Below are 17107 nucleotides of genomic sequence, written 5' to 3'. Positions count from 1 at the left end.
GAAACTGCCATCATTCAGTTCAGCCAGAGACAAACTTTTCATAAAGAGCTTTGTGCACTGCAAAATGGTGATAAGGTCAAGAGAAGCAGTTTCATCGTGAGATTGGACCCGTTCCTCCAAGATGGTGTCCTCCGGGTTGGTGGAAGACTGCATCAGGCAGCCTTGCCGGAACACACAAGGCATCCGGCTATTCTAGCCAAGAATAATCATGTCACAACTCTGATCATCAGGAACGCACATGAGGAGACTGGGCATGGAGGGAGGAACCACACCCTCGCTCGACTGAGAGAAAGAGTCTGGATATGCAAAGGGAATGCAGCAGTGAGAAGTGTGCTTTCAAGGTGCGTGAAATGCCGAAAGAGTCAAACTGCAGTTGGTGAACAGAAAATGGCAAATCTACCACCAGATCGTCTTCAGCCAGATCACCCACCATTCACCAACGTTGGCGTAGACTATTTCGGCCCCTTTGATGCCAGGCGTGGACGAGCGCGAGTCAAGCGCTACGGAGTCTTGTTCACTTGCCTTACAATCCGAGCTGTACACATTGAAATCGCACACTCACTGGACACAGACTCATGTATAAATGCTGTGAGACGTTTCATTGCTAGACGAGGACAAGGGAAGATTATGAGATCAGATAATGGTACAAACCTTGTGGCTGCAGAGCACGAGCTCCGCAAGGCTTTGAAGGAATGGAACCAGTCCCAGATTTCCGAAGCTCTGCTGCAAAGAGGAGTTACCTGGATTTTCAACCCGCCTGCTGGGTCGCACCACGGCGGAATCTGGGAGTGCCAAATAAGAACAGTGCGCAAGGTACTCAGCAGTGTCCTGAAGCTCCAGTGTCTAGACGACGAATGTCTGCACACCGTGATGTGCGAAGTGGAAGCAGTGATCAACAGCAGACCCCTTACCAAGTCATCTGATGATGTCGATGACCTCGAGCCACTGACACCGAATCATCTTCTTTTGCTCAAGGGAAGGCCAGCACTCCCTCCTGGCACGTTTCACAAAGAAGACCTGTACTGCAAACGAAGATGGAGGCAGGTGCAGTATATCTCAGACATCTTCTGGAAGCGTTGGTCTAGAGAATACTTGCCCCTCCTACAAGAACGGCAGAAGTGGCTGGAGAAGAAGAGGAATGTGAAAGAGGGGGACGTCGTACTCATTGTGGATGAAAGGGCTCCAAGAGGGTCCTGGTTGATGGGAAAGGTGGAGAAGACCATTCCCGACGCCCAATGATTTGTTCGTCGGGTCCTCGTGAAAACGAAGACCAACACCCTTGAGAGGCCCATTGACAAGTTGTGTCTCTTGTTAGAGACGGAAGAATCTCATGGACAGTGAAAGACATTTCATCCAGTTAATTGTCTGTTAACTACTGGAATTTAAGTTAGTTTATGTTTAGACTTCAGTACATTTAAGTAATGGGGATTTGAGTATAGAAAATGACTTTTCAGTTTATTTGTTTAGTGTAATTGTCATCCCCATGATGACCAATTAGGGGCCGGAAATGTTGGTGCCATTTTCTATTTAGTAATTTACATTCATATTTAGTTATTATTTTTGAATATGTTCAGTATTTGCATATTATAGAATATTTCTGATTGCATTAGAAATAAGTTACTGCTTTACTATTTTCATAATTTCCTTTGGTTTCAATTTGCATTTGTTAATGCTTAGAATTATCTTAAATAATAGCTGATAGGATTTGACGTTGAGCGATGACGTTGCAGAGCTGTGCGTCTCTGGAAAAAAAAAAACTTGTGTGCTTTGTTCTGACTGGAAATAAAGACGGGGCGAACACACTGTTTTCTACCGTCGTTCAAATATCAACACGCGTAGACTCGTTCTTTACGTCTGACTGAGTGGTTATTTGCATTCATGAGAAGAAATATTTAAGTACGGATATTTAGCCACTATACATTTATTTACAAATCCTTTAGATTATGCATCATATACAATTAATGAAGCACACTACATGTTCTCCGCAAACCGTCTCACTATAGACTGCAAATCCTGTTTGCTTTAACATCAGCATGCAAGCATTGTTTGCATGTTGGCAATCAGTTCACCTTTTTGTCCAGTACCATGTAGGCTTAACAAGCTCTTGCTTGAAATTGAAATTGTCATTGCAGCTCGAGCTCATGATTAACAATGATTTACTCCGGGTCTATTTAAAAAAAAAAAAAATGACAGCACAGCAGTGTGCAGTCTGGCACAAGCTGTTTGTGGTCCTGGTCTTTTTTTCATTACACAAAGAACCGGGCAGGCTATTTATCCCCACCACCCCGACCAAATTACCCTACCATCGTTAAAGCCTCACGGTGTGAGCCCCCCCACTCTTTTTTTTCCTAAGCCATATTCATGCAGAGGGGGTCCTTTATTCAGACACACCTGATGAGAAAACACACAAGCACCGCATCAGCATGTTCTGCAATTATTGCACAAACACACATATAGACACACTCACACATTGCATTTCTGCTTTTGATTTCCAGTATTCAACTCGCTTAATTGTGAATTTTCATTAAATTGAATGTGAGATCACAGCAGTCACAGGGAGCCAATTAACAAAGGGCAGATAAGCTTTGTGGAAATATTACAGGATATTACACTAATGATATTTGAATTTGCAGGGGGGCAAAAAGCCCCTTTTGACTCACTTATTAGGAGGCTCCATTGTATGCCTCCCACACATACTTTAAGTTTAAGCAGCATTACACTGTGCTACAAGCTATTTAGATACATCCACCTACTCAATGTGCTTCATAAAAATGGTCATTAAGCAAACTAAAATGCAGTTTTGCACACTAACTTAAAGCAAATAGCATTTGTGATAGGTGGAAATGAAATGAGAGCTGAAATTACATGGCATGCAGAGCTCGTGGGGTTTTCTCCTTTGCTATCACCTTGCGAAAACTTCGAAAGCTCACCCAAGCAGCGCCAAATTAGACTGGAGAGAAGGAGAAAATATGCCTCTTTTCATCAGTGTCCTCGGTTGCAAATCTCAGAAGTGCACTAAAGTGAGCTCAAAGCACAGCTGTGAGATAGCCCTGATAAAAAAACCACCAAGCTAGGGGTTTCTGCTGCTCTTTTCATGTGCTGTGTTCTGTAAATAACCAAGTGAACCCCTGATTTTACATTCATCCATCTAGCATGAGCCAAGAGCGTAAATCTTAAAAACCATATGCTCTTGATGCAAGAATAATTGATGAGCTGTCAAAGGTGTAAAACAGAATTTCGGTTTTGAGGTTTCCAATGACACCTACTGGACTTGGGTAAAGTACTTCCAGTGGGACCAAAGCATGTGAAATAAAGTCAAGTTGAAATCAAATATACACCAGAGCTGTACTTCTGCTTGAGCGCTCATCGTCCAAATATTCCAGCTTATATTTCATCTGAGTTATGTGTGTGTTCTTGGACCAGGCCCTGACACATCATCAATACGGTAACAGTTGATTTGTTTTCTACCTTTAAAAGAAAGATTTTTTTCTTTCATTCATCCTTTAACCCTTTTCCCAATCACTAACTGCCAAGTTTTATGGGTTTTAGCATGAACTTAGCCACTATTGTAGGTTATGAAGGATAGTGAATGTTTCGGAAGAAAATCACAGATCATGTATTTTTGTTATGCACATGTCAGACCTGTAAAGAGGTTCGGTTTGAAGTCATTAGGAAATAGTTGGATGCACTAAAATGAAAATTCTTGGCTGAAACTAAAAAAAAAAAAATTAGAAAACCAAGACCAAACAACGAAACACCAAAATTAATTATGTCAATATTGTTAGAACCATAGAATTCATGGCTACGATCAAGGCATGATCAAGGTATTGCAAGAAATAATTTACAAAAGTAACAAAACATTTATTTACATTTTCTTGTTACACCCTTGGCCTTGGCAGAAACACTTGAGAGGCTTTCATTCCTTTCCAAAAACATCAGCAACAGACAAGTGGGCATGTTCTGTGTCAGCTTCCTTTTCCGTGTTGTGTTCTTCTGATATTCAGGATGGTGATGAAGGACATTTGGATTTTTGTGTCACTGACCTGAGTGAGACAGTGAGACCAATATGCAGCATTTAAATTCACATATCCTCAATCAAAACCTGTCTGCCGCGCATATCATAACATCTCGTTCTTCATTCCTTTTCTTTGCTCGACAACATTTCTCCATACCGGCAGTGCTGTTTGCTTGCGTTTCTTTTTCCTTTGTTCTGGATGTGCTGTTGTGTGTCACGTCATCACACGTTTGGGCCTTGTTGCAATAAATGCTTTTCCGAAGAAAACCAAAAATTATCTTTAAGGTCAGTTTTGTCCGCTGTTTTCAATGGACGACTTTTTTGTGCATCGTTAATAATCCTTAAAGTAGGGTCCTTTCCTGACTTGTTGCTGCATCCCACTGTTTTGTTTTTTTGTTGTTGTTGTTTTTTTTTGGTTTAAAAGGAAGAAAATTAAACTGTGTAAAACTATTTACAGCTGCCCGAAAAAAAAAGGAAAAAATATTGGTTTAAAACAAATGTTGGTGAATTAGCTGTGTAACCATTAAGCTGCTGAGTACAACCTCATTCTGAACAGATAGTAGACTGATCAGTCAGCTAATAATGGGTGAGAGACGGGGTACACCCTGGACAGGTCGCCAGTCTGTCACAGGGCAACACAGAGACACACAACCATGCACACGCCCTCACACCTAAGGAAAATTTAGAGAAGCTAATTACAGTCATGTTTTGGACTGTGGGAGGATGTCATAGTATCTGGAGAGAATGCAGAATCCGGAGAGAATGCAGAATCGAACCCAGAACATCCTTGCTGCTAGGCAACAGTGCTACCTACCCACTGCCCCACCGTGCTGTCGATGAGTTACATAAACTTTAAACAAAAACGGATAAAAGTAGAGTATTTCTATAAGATTGCCAATATTGGAGTTCCAGGCTGATATAATCTGATACTCATTTTTTGGCATATATATGACTGATATCCAAAATCAATATCGGATTGAAACATCTCTAGTAACAATGTCTGTAGATTAAGTAGCAAGGTCTTGATGAACATCTGGTATGTTTCAGTATGTTTCAGTGATTTATTTGGAAAACGAGGAGTCGTTCATTTTCTTGTTGGTAGAGCATGATTAATGTGGATAGGCACTGAACTGGTTTTTGGCCACCTCCCAGTTGACATTGGTCCCTGCCTAGTCACACCTATGAAAGTTTTCTGGCTTAACCACTGTTAGTATGAATGACTAAGAAGGCAACAAAAGAATCTGGCACTGTCAAATAATACACCTAAATTATTTGTAATCATTCCACACCATCTGAATCTGGTGAGTCGAAACTGCAAGGCTTGGGCGTCTGCCATCCTTTTCCAGCCTGCAGCATTTAGAAGCACCAATGCTTCAGATAAAATATATCTGTAGTTCAGTTATCTGACCTAACTTAGCAAGCTTTAGATGGACAAACTATATGTGTACTAAAGGCAGTGATTGACTCTCACTGGCTGATGACATGGACCACTGTGTGCTTTCCAATTAAATAGAATGACCATGTTTTATTTTTAAAGAAGGATACTTCAGTTTTTGTTTTTTTCAGGTCAGCAGTACAAAAATGATTTTAAAATCTCTGAAAATAAATAATGATAAGAATACCAAAAAAAAAAAGAAAGTTAAAAACAATCCGCTGGACTTTGTTTCCAATTTAACAACGTTTCGCTTCCCATCCAGGAAGCTTTTTCAATTCAAAATGACAGGAATAGCGTTGAGTTTGAGGTTTTATTCAGTAGCCCATCAAAACCTTTTTTTGTTTCGAAAACATGCAAATTGAAAAGGACAAAATGGTCCAACCCTTTGGAATGGAGGTTGTTTGGCTTGTTTTATTAGCCTGCAATGCCCCATGCCCATCTAGGTCTTTAAAAGGAGGGTTGTTAAAGGGAATTGTTGGCCATGCTCGATAGGCGAGGTCTTCTGCCCTCCTGTACAGAGGTTGGGGTTGCAACAATAATGAGAAGGGATTAACTCACTTGCTGCATTGTAGGTTTTTGAAAGCTGGATTCTGAGTCCACCCCCTCTGTAGGGTTGAGATTGTCTATGACCTGGATGATGGAGAAACATTCACCAACATAATGATCCTTTATTATAAAATTGACTGATAAGAAAATAACTTCTCCTTTTAAGTCATATTAGATAAATGATGATATGATATACCGAGCCAATAACATTCCCATTCATTTCTTTCAGTGGAATAATCACAATTAGCCTTAGTCTCCTGAAGAGAATTATTTAACAGAATTGTATACTATCTTTTTCATTTTCCTCTTCAACGCATTGTATTCATCCTCCATGTATACCCAACCAAAGTTTGCTACAGAGCTAAACTTTCTCTGTTTTTTACTCAACAATAAGCATGAAAGGCTCGACAAGAAGTGTCTCTGAAATTGTAGTGCACAAACAGACTCAACAGAAAGCTTGCTCTTGCCCCTGGTTCTGTGGCTCTGCATCAGTGAAGAAAACCTCTCATTACTTGCATTTTCTGAGCGGAGACAAAACTGTGCATTCTTCAGTAATTCTGAGCCACACATTTGGCCCGGTACAGGTGCACCCTAACCTTCTTGTAGTGCAGCAACAAACTCAATCAACTGAGAACAGAATATTTAAGGGGATGTACTGCTGTCATAGAGGATAAAATACATTTATTACAATCATGTTATAACATGATATTGCACAAACATGAGGATATACTGTAAAATGCATAACTTAAACAGGATAATTATATAGTATAAACATATTTATTATATAGTAGAAGTCGTCATTTTTTGTACATGGATACTAAGAAATAAAAACCAAGTTGATCATCTAGATATGGCCATGATGAGGTCAAGGTGGATGTGTAGGTAAATCCTGGATCTAAACTCGTGTGCAATGCTGACTCCAATAATAAAAATGATGCTGTCTAATCTTAGAATCTTATCCATAAGAGTTGTGATGATCTCAGTACTGATGCTGGTCTGATTCCTCCAGTCCTACCAGTCACACCTGCTCAGCTCCGTCTCATTCTTATTACTATTCATCTGATCCACTTACACCTATCAGTATATAACCAGCCTTCAGGCCAACATCAGTGCCAGATTAGTTTGAGCCATTAATGAGATCTACTCCAGCATTCTGATTCCTGACTTCCTGCCTGTTTGCCTGACCTGATCTCGCCCTGTTTCTGAACCTACCTGATCCCTGTCTGACCTGTCTGACTGTTCAGTCTGACCCTGATCTGTCTGTCTGCCTTCCCCTTGCCTAACCTGGAACTGGATTTCCTTCTAGTGCTTCATTGTACTTCTGATGACATGGATCTGACCCTTGACTTCACCCCAGCAACAGATTCTGGTTTGTCCTCCTGTTCCTCCTCTTGCCAACCATTGTCTTCATGGTTCTGCCCCCCCTGCCTGACCATGGATCATTGTAACTCGGCTGGAGTTATTCTTCGGGAATTCATGACCAGAGAGAGCAACATCAGCGCTAACGTCAACCGGCTCAAACCTAACCTCGTGGTTCTTCCTAGGCTGAAGATTAAAGGAAAAGTCCAGTCATATTTCGAAAACAGACTTCTAAAAATACTTTAAGTATGAAATTATCACAAAAATTTTTATAAAAAAAATAAGTGTTTATAATTAAGAGTAATTTCATTTAAAGAACACTACTTCCACCTACTGCTTGTGAAGTCACAGTGTGGTATTGGCTGTTGAGCAAGTCCCAATGCTATATGTGGTGTTTGTCACAACTCGCTATTATCCGTGATGGCGAAGACCAGTGAACTATGCGAAGCAGAGAGTGATGGATGAATGACGTGTCTTTTCTCTGGCCAGAATTTCGATCGCAAATCCTTCCTCTTCAAGTTGTCAATCCAACAACGAACCTGTGGAGGATCATGAATCGGAACAGTGCAACAACTAATTTTTTATTCCACTTTTACCAAAGGTATAATGACATCCAATTGCCATGCATGTGGGCATTGCCAGTTTAACTATAGCTCTCGTAATCTTAAATAATTGTTGATTGCAGATGTGTCTAGTAGTTCCCATTGATTTTGCTTGTAAAGTTGGGAGAATGGCGCTAGGCTTACCGCATCGTGATGTCACTGCCGGAACATGTCAGGAAGGAGGTGTTACTATATTTGGGCAAAAATGGCCAGGTCCCAGACTCAGTGATCGCAACAACAACAAAAATATATATATATATATTTTTTTTTTTTTTTTACTGATTACCACTAAATTCATTAAATCACTGTGAACATATTAGTTTAAGGTATACATATTGACCCATTGGTTATTCCTTGCTGACTGGACTTTTCTTTTAAGAGAAGGTTAGTGAACATTAAGTTTGTGGTGGATGCACAGTGTAGAGTTAACCTGGGCACTGATCTTCTGTCTCTGTTTTCAGAGGTTCCTGTCCTCGTCGCTGACGCTACCTGCAGCAGTTTCGTTTAAATAAACTGTACTAAGCTTTCACACTAGTTGTCTGGTTTGAATTCTGGGTCCATCTGTTCTGATCATTGCAAGGGTCACATAGGAATGGGATCTATCAAAAGCTGCCTCTGCTCCAGGGTACACCCACGTCGGGTAGCCAGTCCATCTATGTGGCATCCTCAAATCTTTTCCAGATCCTTTATGACAGAGATTAAAAGTAAAGAGGGGACACCTACTTAAATCTGCTATCATCTTTAAACTGAAGATTTCATGAAATGAAGAGAATCCTATATGGCAGAATGTGTTTACTCCCCCAGTTATTGCTATTTTTCTGGATCCAGCAATCACAATTGGCAGACTGAAAACAACATCTGCATCTTGGGACTCATTCAAGGCGGTGAAGCTATAATCATGACACCTTCCTTTAATTATCCGTCAGGTCAATGAGAAAGGCTGCCAGCACAGATCTGACTGATATTTTTCCTTCCGTACAGTCCCATCTTGTTTAGAACCTTCACACTTTTCAAATACTAATAACGATTTTATGCAAAGTAAGCAGCAGAATCTGCAACATTCATGTGTTGAACATGATCAACTCCTGTGAATTAGCCATTTTAGCTTTCCGGAGTATTTATTTTTTATTTGCATGCCGAATGAAATGTAACAATATTACCAACTGCATGGAATTATCATTTTTATACAAAAGAGTTATTATATTTTTTATATATATTATGTTTTTTCAATGTATTACGAGTAGAATAGACTGAAAAGGTTTTTTTTAGTTCCATCAGACCTATATGCTCCCACAGAAATCTTCCCTCGCACAGCCTTTTTACGTTTCTCATGCCAATGTGAGCTATGAGATCTAGGCACCTTTGTCAGACACAGAGACACATATGCTATTGTCTTTAAAGCTACACTTGTGCTTTGACATCTTGTAAACAGCAGAAGCGCTAGCAGCACCTCCCCGCTGTCTATTCTGTCTGCGAGCAGAGAACAACCACCCAGAAGGCAGCAGCCCGAAGATGACATCATACGAAGGAAAGACTGTCGTAAACATAATGAAAGCTGGACATTTTCATAAATCTATGACTTCTCTCTGGATGCCTAAGACAGAAGGAGAAAAATGTGCATGTCCTAGCAAAACAGGAAGCTCATACAGCCGACCTAAGGAAGCAAAAATAATGGAAAAATGGAAGAAGAAAAAAAAACTGTGGAATGAGCTGAATAACTACTGTCAAGTTGAATCAGTCTGACTGTTAATAACATTTATATTTTATTGTCCGCCAGCAAATTTCAAAAATAATGGAGAAGAATGCCAGAACTTGTTAGACGATGGATGACAGCTGGGATTAAGTAAACTCCATCAAAACTTCCGGAAATGTTTAAGTTTGAATATTATTATTTCCTATGAAATGTGATATATAGTTTTCATAACCCAGTCGACATGCTGCTCATGTTTTTTGTTACGCTTTAAAGCGTCTAATTTGTGTATTTCATATAATCTTTGTGTCACGCTAACGACAAAGACCATTTCAGTTTTGTTCCCCAACCCCGGAGCTCCAGTCCTACAGTCATCTGTGTTTTACTGTATGCTCTCTTACTGCAAAACACATGGTTCAGATATTTAAAATTATTTTCCCAGATGAAGCAAAGAAATATGGGAAACATATAGGAACGTTGGAGTCAGATGACTCTAGGGCTGCAACAACGAATCGATAAAATCGATAAAAATCGACTTTTAATAGCGTTGGCAACGAATTTCATCATCGATTAGTTGTGTCGCGCGATTATTGCGTCATCCGCCGCGCCGTCATCACTGCCTCTTGACTGAAAGAGGAAGAAAAAAAAATATGGCAGAGCGAGTCAGCGCCGCAGGTGCAGTGTTGCCAACTCCGCGACTTTTCAGACCCCTCCAGCGAATGTTTTTCAAAAAAGCGACTAGCGACAAATCTGGCGACTTTTTTCGGTGTCACTGGCGGCTTTTGGAGACTCTTACGTGAAAGCATGCATGTTCCTACTCTGCCGTGGGGCGCCTCCCCCACCCCAACCGCGTTTTCCCGCAGGAGTCCCTCTCATTCAGAGCCTCAGCGTCCAGACTGCAAATGAAGCGCGCATGCACCGGGATTGACGGCGCAAATTGATCACAATAATTAAAATAGCCTGCGCTTTGTAAAGCGAAAAAAGTGATAACATGCAACTTTTTTCAAAAGAAATTAACATGGCACGGAACCACCATGTTTGTTTGGTTTTAAAGTGGGGGAAACGTAACGTTAGTTTCTCAGGTAGCTCATCTGATGCTTTCCTTACCGTGTTAGTAGGTTACAGACAGTGATAAGGTTGGCTACTTATTTTACTTTTAATTTCATTTGAATTAGCTTAAGCAGCGTTTATATTTACTTTATAAATAAATTAACTTGCAAATTATGAGGGCAAGACTTTTAAAGTTTAAATCTTCTGGCAAAGATAAAGTAAAGATGATCCTGCAATTTATAGAAGTAAAGCAGAATAAAATCCAGCAAGATCAGTAGGGATGGGAATCGAAAACCGGTTCCTGTTCAGAACCGGTTCCGTATTTTCCGATTCCATGGCATCGATTGGCAGCTCGCTGAACGATTCTTTTTTCGATTCCCGCAGCACCAGAGCCTAGAGCGCCGGCTCTGGGGAGCACGACTTACGTCACGTTTTTTACGTACGTTAGGTAAGTTACGCAAGTTACGCAAGTTACGCAATTTGGAAATAACTATTCGAGGAGGAAGACAGCGAGCTGCGGTCACTTTTTGAATCAAAGCCCCGTCTTTCCTTAGCCCAGAGGGTAGATCAGGAAATCCAGCTCTATAAAAGCTTGCCCTCCATCCCCTGCAGGGATAGCGCCACACTGTGGTGGTGGAACAAGCAAGATACGCTGCCCTTGCTATCTGGACTGGCTGAAAACTACCTCTGTGTGCAGGCTTCCTGCACCCCATCTGAGAGGGTGTTCTCCACGGCTGGAGACACCATAAGCCCTGAAAGATCCTGTATCCTTCCAGAAAAAGCAGATATGCTCATCTTTCTGCAAAAGAACTGTTAATTTTCCCTACTACTGTTTTATAATTAGTATTTTTTGTTATTTAAAATAGGTTATTATCCCATCATTTGTTATTAGACATTGTTGGTTATTAAGTTTGTTCTTGTATTCATTTTTCATTTAAACACAGATGTTACTCCAGTTTCACATTTCCTGTGGACATCTTGATCTTGTTGAGTTTGTAAGATTGTGCAATAGTTAAGTAAACAAAGTTGATTCTGATAATCAAACTGTTTGTTCTCCTTTTTCCCCCAAATTGGAATCGAAAAAAGAATCGATAAAGAATCGAATCGTTTCATAGAATCGAAAAGGGAATCGGAATCGTGAAAATCTTTTCAATTCCCAACCCTAAAGATCAGTAATATGTCAATTAATTATATGCCACATTCCCATGTAAATATCTGTCTTTGGAGGATGTGTTTTTTAGCACCCCTAGTTCTCTCATTTTTATTCCAAATACAATTTATAATTTGAATCACAGGGCTATTTTTATCTCTGGTTCAGTATTTTCTCAAGTAGCAACTTTAACTGCTGTACTTTCCTGTCTTAAAAGGCAGAACTCTTCTAGTCTAAAAAAACTCATTTGTTGAAATGGGGGGACCTATTGTTTGAACCCCTTAGGGGCTTTTAAAAACAAAAATGTCTTTTTTTGCGCTTTATGAAACAAAGTACCCTATATTTTGTGGATGTACAGCTACATTTCTCATGTAAGTTTGCGTAGTTTTAACAGAAACATTTATTTTTCATATTGCACCAGTACAGTTAATGAGCAACCTGTACTTGTGTGCTTGTTTATTCTGTCTATAATGTTTATTTTGGAATAAAGAGGTTAATATAAAAAATATTTTTTGTCCGATTCATCGATTAATCGAAAAAATAATCGTCCGATTCATCGATTTTTAAAATAATCGTTAGTTGCAGCCCTAGATGACTCCTACTTTAGTGTGTGCAATTTTCTTGTACGTAAGATTTATTCTCATGACAAAACATCCATATTTTACTTACAATTATTTATTTATTTATGGTTAAGTAGCTTGAGGTCCACTAAGTGTGATGATCTAACAGTTAGTGGTGCAGAAGTAAGAAGGGTCTGCCCCCGACCAAGAGCAAATTTGATATTTCCATTATAGTTCAGAACCTATCAAATTAATTCATTATTAAAAAAAAGTGGTCAACTAATTTAATAATCGAATCATCACCTCAGCAATGGGATAAAGACTTGAAAACATGCAATTAGCTGAGTCGTTTTAACTTTTAATATTACATAGTGCAAGGAAAAGCATTACTGATTGTAAAAAATACTTTTATTTTAGTGAATACCTCAAATACTGCAATGCAATGGAAAAAAAAGCAAAGATGAAAGCCGTATTACACCTCATAGATGAGCACATTGGCTGCATAGTTAGAACTCAAAGATGTAGACTGGTTTAGTCCAGTTTTGGACCCTCTTGGGCTCAGAAATAAGTCAAAGGGAGGAAATAATAAACAATGCAGTACCTCACAGCAGGAGGCCTAAGTTAATAAAGGAGATGTTTTCTTTCTAGACTAACATATCATATGTGGTAGTATAAAACAAAAAAGAGCACATGCAAAAGGACACATGGGATTCAATTGTTTAAGGTGTATATTCATACTGTACACCCTCACCTGAGGTAACACTTTAAGGAACCCGCTTTCTCTGCTATTATAGATGCAACTCTTTTGACAAATGTCTCAACCAGCTTTGCACATTTGGTGACTGATTTGTTCCTCCATTCTGCTCGGTGAATTAGCTCAACTTCTTTATGAATCAAAGGAGAGAGACTGTGAACAGCGGTCTACAAGTAAAGCCACATTAATTAATAAAGTATAATTGAATTGAATAGAATTTTTTTAGCTTCCCTTCATTGAAACCAAGTTCTTATTCATCTTAAAAACCCTTTTGCAGGTCTTTGTACCATTTGTTACATTTCTACCTTATTGTAACTGTATTAACCTCTTAGGTAAGTCTCATTAACTATGATCAGTTCCTCAAAGCATTTAAAAACACAGAAGAACAGAATCTAGTCAAAAGGTCACAGATACTAGCCGATCCTAATTTATAAAAACTGTTATATTAGTATATTACTTTTTTAAATGAAAAAATGTAATTTATTCCTTAGCATATGCTGGTGATCGTGGATGTGAAGCAAAATTTCTTCAATCTTGGAAAGCAATGTCCGGTGGTGTGTTTTTGAACTTTTTTTGGGATTCCTTAGCATACTCTGACACCCAGACTTTCTAATTTATTTTTTTTATATCAGGATTTTTTCTTTGAACTTATTACAAAATTTGTGTATGCCATAACTAGACTTACTTTGGTCCATGTTGTTTAAATGCTGTGATTTACAAACTGGGCGTCACATCATTAAGAAGGAAAATTTAGAGCTGGGTTTAGACTTGAACTCACATGAATGTGATTCAATCAAGATTATTTTAATGTAGCTCTGGATGTTTGTCAAGAGTTTTTGTCCTGCTGGAGGTTGAATTTTTACCGCAATCACAAATTCTCTGCAGTCTTCCACAAGAATACCAGAACAACTGTGTGGATAATGACATTCTATAGAGTCAACACAGATTAACACCATGAGGTGACTTCTTAAGGGAGGTTAAATGTTCGCACTGGGTCCATTTAGAGACATCAGAGAAAACGGGATGCATATAAATCCCATATTGTTCAGATTTGCATTTGTAAACACAGACAACTATTGTAAAACCAAGTGTCACACCCCTTCCATGCTTTGATGGTCTTCCCTTTAAAACAACAATGAAATATATAACATTTTATAATGGGTCAAAAAGTGAATTAGTTGAAGGGAAAAAAGTTTTTTGCGAGGCATTGTTTAGAATGACATTCGGTTTTTCTCCACTTTTTTTTCTTTTAATTTAAACATGAAAACTAAAGTTTTTTTTTTACAAGAATGGAAGATTCTGCTACCTAATTAAGGAATCGTTGTGCTGCATCCACATTATTTGTGCATAAATCTATTTCTTTCATTTCCTGCTCTGTGTTATAATTTTTCCTTTTTTTTTATCACTTTTCATCGTAAAACGTGAAGGTACCCCACAGGTTCTATAAGACACAAAGCTCAGTTAGGATCAAACTGTGTGCTGTGACTGCATAAGAGCCTTAGCATAAGGCAGGCATCCTGGCCAGACTCTTCAAGGCAGTGAATCACATACGCTCACAACAGAGGTGAAGTCAATTAAACTCCAAGATGGGATATGTGCACGGCATGTGCATGAGGATGTGGGAGTTAGTTTAAATCTGTTTAATGTACCAAAAACTATGTTTTTGGGAAAACCATGTGTTTGATCCATGTAGGGAATATATCTAAACATTTAGTCCATTCTACATTTAAAAAGGAGAAGGATGAGCTGCAAGCACTTTTGCAATTAAAAATGACCTAGAGGTCTCCATCCAGAACAGCAGACATCTCAGGAACAAGGAGTGAAAGTAATTAACATTTGTTCTCTACTTTTAAATGACCATTTCTCTTTGTTGTTGTTGTTGAAAGGTCAACATTTATACACCTGAATCCTGATGACTGAAGTCAGGTACTATCAGGAGAAAAATAATCACCTTAATTGAGAGGATCATATTCCCAAAGAGCCTTTTAAGTCTATTCTTTTTCCCACAGGAAACCAGGGATTCATTAGCCAGACCACCAGCTGCCCTCAGATCTCTGCTGTGTATGCAGCCAGCTAAACAGCCGAAACAGATGCTGTTGTTCTCATGCTTCTAGCACTAATTGAATGGTGCAATGTCACTTGCTTCAGACAACAAGATTTAGCCCGTGCCTAATCATTCACAATCAGTAATAAGTCCTTTAGAAATATATTTACCTACAGCTGCTTTTCCAAAGACAGATCTTTTATAACTTTATATAGAAAACAGTTGCAGGGTTTCAGGTGACTTTTTAGCAGGTAAAATGACTTGACAGAGTTAATAAAGCCCAGTGACTTTGTGGCACTAGATAATCTTTATCATATTAAATTATTCATGAGAAAATTTGTATTTAAGACCAAAGCTGCTGTGGGTGAGTTAAACAGGTGCACCTAAGCCAATTTCAAAAGATGTGATTAAAAAAAGATATTAACTTTATTTACAGGGTATAGATTTTAGACAGACTGTCCTGCAGTCAGCGTGTCTCCAGTGAGATATAGACCCCCCAAAAGCAAACTCTCCTATGTGACAATCTCATTTTAAGTGGGCAACAGTATTTACTTTTTCTTACATTATTATGTGTGTGGGTGAGTGTGTTGGTGGGCTGCACAATTCACAGCACTTCAAAAAAAAAAGGCAGATAAGGTGAAATGATGCTTACCTCCCCAAAGTAACACCAACGACTGCAGCAGCAGGATGTGCAACATGTTTCTCCGTATCATAAAGCAGGAATTCCCCTCTAAAAATGAATGCATCTCCAGATTTCTTAGTATTAACAGAGGAAGTCATCCAGCATCCATAGAAAAATCGAACGCATATTTTCTGGGATACCTGCCATGCTTCGTCCGAGGTATTTGTTTCCAATCAAGCTGAACTGGACAGAGCAAAAATGAACAATATTTAATTCTATACAGAAATGTTTCACATTAAATGAATGAAAACTTGCTTGTTTGCTTCAATCCTTTCAGCATTTTTAACGCTTTTCCATAGGGGGATTCTTGGGAGGTCGAATGCAATGATGCTCAGTTCAGAATTACTTTCTTTTCATCTTCAATTTCATCCAAAAATGAGAAAAGATTCTCAGTTTCTCCTTTATGGATGTTCTGTTTGTTTGGATGCTCCCATAAGTTGTTTGCGGCGGAGTGCGTAAAGTCCGAAAGGAGGCTGTGTTATTATCATCATGCGTCCTGAAAGACTCGGTGGAATTTAAAAAGTTATTTTTGTGCCAGAAACCAGCAAACATCCGCGCCTTCGTCGTTTCATTAAAGTCCTGTGCGCAACTCCAACAACGTCTGGAAACCGCTATTATCAGTCCTTACTGGACTCTGGTTCGGGGTGTTTCTTGGATTTCGCAGAAGTCCGACTTCAGAGCTTCATCTTTCCGTGTTTGTGTGGAAAGCCAAGAGTCCAGTGTGCAGAGTAGAGAGCGTATGCGCTGCCAGCCGCGTCCAATGCGCGCAGCGAGACGCGCAGAGGGGGGAAGGAAGCGGTGACAGCATCTGCCCGCGGCGCTCCACGGGAGGCGTCTTCCACAAATCCCTCAACTAGAGAAGACAACTATTATTTCAACTATCTGGAATAACTATAACACAAAGCACTGGTTAGGTGACCCTCTTATTATTCCACTCAGATCATTTCATCTTTACTGCAAAGATCCATGAATTCCTTTTCAGCATCATTAATGTGTTTCCCATGTGCGCCCCAAATTAAAAGCATAAAAAGTTGTTATCGGACATGAGTAACCCATTGCATGATTGCACCACTTGGCAGGCACTAGCGACCCCGTGCGGCGTGGGAAAGGCAGTGTGCATGGAAGTGGAGATCTTGGACTGAAGATTAAAAAAAGTAGCATCAAATGCATTTTGAAAGATTCGAGGTTGAATCAAAGGAAATCAAACTGCCAAATACTAT

At 39.4% G+C, this 17107-nt stretch overlaps 1 protein-coding gene across 1 annotated transcript in view; it reads right to left on the bottom strand.

Moving 5' to 3' along the window:
* si:dkeyp-14d3.1 (transmembrane protein 132C) overlaps positions 1-16485 on the bottom strand; it is a 257247-nt gene extending 240762 nt beyond the window's left edge. Inside the window, exon 1 of the mRNA XM_038299362.1 lies at positions 15858-16485. Within this exon, the coding sequence (XP_038155290.1) occupies positions 15858-15951 (94 nt within the window). The 5' untranslated portion in view covers positions 15952-16485. The remainder of the gene's footprint in view (positions 1-15857) is intronic.
* Between the last annotated feature and the right edge of the window lie 622 nt (positions 16486-17107).

Source organism: Cyprinodon tularosa, unplaced genomic scaffold, assembly GCF_016077235.1.
Source record: "Cyprinodon tularosa strain WSP-4 unplaced genomic scaffold, ASM1607723v1 ctg426, whole genome shotgun sequence".
NCBI lineage: Eukaryota > Metazoa > Chordata > Actinopteri > Cyprinodontiformes > Cyprinodontidae > Cyprinodon > Cyprinodon tularosa.
This window is presented reverse-complemented; position numbering and strand designations above follow the sequence as displayed.